General features: G+C 41.3%; 1 protein-coding gene across 1 annotated transcript; it reads left to right on the forward strand.

Annotated features, from left to right (window-relative positions):
* Window positions 1–376: 376 nt before the first annotated feature.
* On the forward strand, window positions 377–1,369 carry LOC105705940 (olfactory receptor 7E24-like; the record flags this gene model as incomplete). The annotated part of the gene is made up of 1 exon (XM_012435896.3): window positions 377–1,369. A coding segment is annotated over one exon (993 nt), but the record flags the coding sequence as incomplete, so codon positions are not given.
* Window positions 1,370–4,730: the final 3,361 nt, after the last annotated feature.

Raw genomic sequence — 4,730 nt, forward strand, 5'->3', positions numbered from 1 at the left:
GGTGATCTGCCCACCTCGGCCTCCCAAAGTGCTGGAATTACAGGTGTGAGCCACCACACCCGGCCCTACTTTTTACTTTTTTTCTGAAAAAAGTAGGCTGTATTTTACTGTGATGATATATTTGTTATCTCTACTATTTTTGCTCTTCCCACATTGTTTAGTCAAGTGTCTCTAAAGTAGATGTGCAGAGAAACAGGTGACTAACACAAAAATCAATCATGAAAGAGTTCTTAGAAAACTGAGTTTGTCACAGCTGAGAAATACTGCTGAGTGGGTATGGTCCTCACATGTGAAAACTTGTGAATTGCTTTTATTCAAAGAACAGACACCGTGCTGGGTGCTGGTTTACTTGTTTCCTATTTTCTAATCCTCTTTTCTTTTTAAAAGGTGTCCTAGCTACACAGAACTACAAAATCTAACAGGTGTCTTGGAATTCCTGCTTATGGGGCTCCCGGACGATCCAGAACTGCGGCCTGTCCTCGCTGGGCTGTTCCTGTCCATGTATCTGGTCACGGTGCTGGGGAACCTGCTCATCATCCTGGCCGTCAGCTCTGACTCCCACCTCCACACCCCCATGTACTTTTTCCTCTCCAACCTGTCCTTGGTTGACATTGGTTTCACCTCCACCACCGTTCCCAGGACAATTGTGAACATTCAAACTCACAGCAGAGTCATCGCTTATGCAAGCTGCCTGACACAGATGTCTTTTTCTATCTTTTTTGCGTGTATGGAAGACATGCTCCTGGCTGTGATGGCCTATGACCGGTTTGTGGCCATCTGTCACCCCCTGCACTACCCAGTCATCATGAACCCACGACTCTGTGGCTTCTTAGTGTTGGTGTCTGTTTTTCTCAGCCTTTTAATATCCCAGGTGCACAATTTGATTGCCTTACAATTTTCTTGCTTCAAAGATATAAAGATTTCTAATTTCTTCTGTGACCCTTCTCAACTCCTCACCCTTGCTTGTTCTGACACCTTTGTCAATAATAACGTAGTCATGAATTTCTTTGCTGCTGTATTTGGTTTTCTTCCCATCTCAGGGATCTTTTTCTCTTACTATAAAATTGTTTCCTCCATTCTGAGAGTTCCATCATCAAGTGGGAAGTATAAAGCCTTCTCCACCTGTAGCTCTCACCTGGCGGTTGTTTGCTTATTTTATGGAGCAGTCCTTGGAGTGTACCTTGGGTCATCAGTGTCATCCCCCAGGAAGAGTGTGGTGGCCTCAGTGATGTACACAGTGGTCACTCCCATGCTGAACCCCTTTATCTACAGCCTGAGAAACTCAGACATCAGAAGTGCCCTGCGGAGGTTGCATAGCAGAATAGTCAAATATCTTTGTCTGATCCATCCTTTTTGTTATGTGGGTTAGAAAAGGCAGCAAAATCAAATATCACAGACTGCAAATCCTGCTTCCTTGGCCACGTTATTTTTGTTGCTTCAAGGTTTTCATTCTTGTCCATGTTTCATACATGAATATTGCTTCCTTTGTTATGTCTTGAATTAGAATGTGTAGGTATTCCAGTATCCTTTGTCCATCATAAACATCGTGACTGAATTCAATATACCTAGACAGCCTCCTTTTAGCTTCTGAGTGATGACCGTGGTATTCAGGTGAATCTCAACTCTCTCTTTCTTTCTTTCTTTTTTTTTTTTGAGACAGAGTGTCACACTCTTGCCCGGGCTGGAGTGCAGTGGCGCGATCTTGGTTCACTGCAACCTCTGCCTTGTGGGTTCAAGAGTCTCCTGCCTCGGCCTCCTGAGTAGCTGGGATCACAGGCATCCGCCACCATGCCCAGCTTATTTTTTGTGGTTTTAGTAAAGATGGGGTTTCCCTATTTTGGCCAGGCTAGTCTCAAATTCCTTTCCTCGTGATTCGCCCGCCTCGGTCTCCCAAAGTGCTGGGATTATAGGCGTGAGCCACTGTACCCCGGTCCCAACTCTCTTTTTATGTACAGGAAATCATCACTTAACATGTAACATGATTAATGGATTCTTGGAAACTGTGACATTAAGGGAAGGATATATGGCAGGTCCTTGAATAATGTTATTTCATTATAATGTTGATGAGTAAAAAACTTGGTTTCATTTATTACACATCATTTTACTTAAAGTTACAGTTTACAAGAACCTATTGAGAATGTTTAGTAGGGACCTGCCCTACTTCCAATTTACATCCCTTCCCACAGTTCATGTGTGATTTTGGCACAAATTGCATTGATGAAATCTATTTAGGTAGACTATGTGTGAGGATTCATATAATTGGTTCTCAAGCTTGGTTTTGTCTGAAATCTCCTGGAAAACTTACAAATGCTGACAAGTGGCTCTCATAGCCAGATAGTTGGATGTACTTGAACATGTCAAGAAATGAGGACATTTAAAAACATGAGTGATGGTTCAGATGATAAAGTTGTTCAACCTCAAACGAGTAAGTTACAAAAGAGTTTTTGTAGCACCAGGCAACATGATTTCTTCAAATATCTACTTCAAATAAACTATCCATCAATGCCATATAATTTGTTGTTAAACAGTTATTTTTTACCACTTAGAATTTACAGCCAAAGGAATATAAATCGTTCTATCATAAAGACACGCACGTGTATGTTCATTGCAATACTATTCACAACAGCAAAGACATGGAATCAACCCCAGCACTGTGACCAGGTACATGGACAGGAACAGCCCAGTGAGGATGGGCTGCAGTTCTGGATCATCCGTGAGTCCCATAAAAAGGAATTCTGGGGGCCGGGCGCGGTGGCTCACGCCTGTAATCCCAGCACTTTGGGAGGCCGAGGCGGGTGGATTACGAGGTCAAGAGATTGAGACCATCCTGCTCAACATGGTGAACCCCGTCTCTACTAAAAATACAAAAAATTAGCTGGGCACGGTGGTGCGTACCTGTAGTCCCAGCTACTCAGGAGGCTGAGGCAGGAGAATTGCCTGAACCCAGGAGGCGGAGGTTGCGGTGAGCCGAGATCATGCCATTGCACTCCAGCCTGGGTAACAAGAGCGAAACTCCGTCTCAAAAAAAAAAAAAAAAAAAAAAAGAGGAATTCTGAAACAACTGTTAGATTCTGTGGCTCTGTGTAGCTTGGACACCTTTTGAGAAAAAAAGAGGGTTTGGAAGAAAGGAAACAAATAACCAGCACACAGCACTGTGCCTACATTTTGGATACAAACAATTTGTATCCAAACCACTTCCACGAGCAAGTAAAATGATCACATTTGAGAACCACACACCTTCAGTAATATGTCTCAGTTGAGACTAACCCAATTTTCTTAGAACTCTTTGAGTTTTATGTTATTCACCTCGTGTTGTCCATACTTTACAGATATTCAACTGAAGAATGTTAGAAGACCAAGACACTAGAGATTATTCATAATGTATTAGTCCATTTTCACACCACTATAAAGAACTACCTGAGACTGGGTAATTTGTGAAGAAAAGAAGTGTCATTGTCTCACAGTTCTGCATGGCTGGGGAGGCCTCAGGAAACTTACAGTCATGGCAAAAGGTGAAGGGGAAACACGTCGCACATGGTGGCAGGAGAGAGAGAGAGAGAAAAGGGGAAGTGCCATGCTTTTAAGCCATCAGATCTCGTGAGAACTCACTTGCTATCACGAGAATAGCAAGGGGGAAATCTGCCTCCATGACCTAGTCAATTCCCACCAGGCCCCTACTCGCTAACACATGGGGATTACAATTCGAGATGAGATTTGGGTAGGGACAAAGAGCCATACCATATCACATGATCTCTAATATATGTATATATATATAAAATATAAAATTATAATATATAGGGTAATATATAGGCCATAGAGTAAAATATGACCTAATGTTTTAGGATGAAATGTAGAATGAAAAAATCCTTCTCCTTTTAAGAAAAAATAATCATCCTAATTTAGGGCAATTAAAGAGCAGTCAAATATACTTTATTTTAGTCTAATACAGTGCTATAGATTCCCTCAGTTTACAGTATTTATATATACTCTATAAGCACTAGGACTACTTAATCTGGATACTCAAAAGTTGATAGCTCATAATCAGACAGCATTTTAATATCCCATTTATGTGGCAGAGTTTTCATCATTCTTATCTTTTGTGACTTCTTTGCTTTATCAAAGTAAGTGCTCACTCAAATATGTGGGCTTTATTTAAATTTATTTAGTATATAACTCCAGCCAGGTGGGTGGCTCACGCCTGTAATCCCAGCACTTTGGGAGGATGAGGTGGGCAGATCACTTGAGGTCAGGAGTTTGAGACCAGCCTGGCCAACATAGTTAAACTCTGTTTATACTAAAACCACAAAAAATTAGCCAGTTGTGATAGCGAGTGGCTGTAGTCCCAGCTACTCAAGAGTTTGAAGCAGGAGAATTGCTTGAACTTGGGAGGTGAAGGTTGTAGTGAGCCAAGATCACACTACTGTACTCCACTCTGGACAAAAAAATTAAATATATAATATATTTTCAATTAGTTTTTAATTAATTACAATTAATTTTTATCAATTTTTAATTTATATATTATAGATATATATTTAAAAAATATATACACTCCTGTCCTTGCCCTAGGTGGACTTTGAGTTTTGAACAGCAAGGTTTAGAGAAACACGCATAATCACAGGTCATCGCCGAGCACACATGTCAATGGTGCACAATGCACCTGTTGATGAAACAACGATGTGATTTTAAGAACACCTTTGGCCAGGCACAGTAACTCAGCCTGTAATCCCAGC

Source organism: Aotus nancymaae, unplaced genomic scaffold, assembly GCF_030222135.1.
Source record: "Aotus nancymaae isolate 86718 unplaced genomic scaffold, 86718_ANA_hifiasm-v0.15.2.pri h1tg000028l, whole genome shotgun sequence".
Classification (NCBI taxonomy): domain Eukaryota; kingdom Metazoa; phylum Chordata; class Mammalia; order Primates; family Aotidae; genus Aotus; species Aotus nancymaae.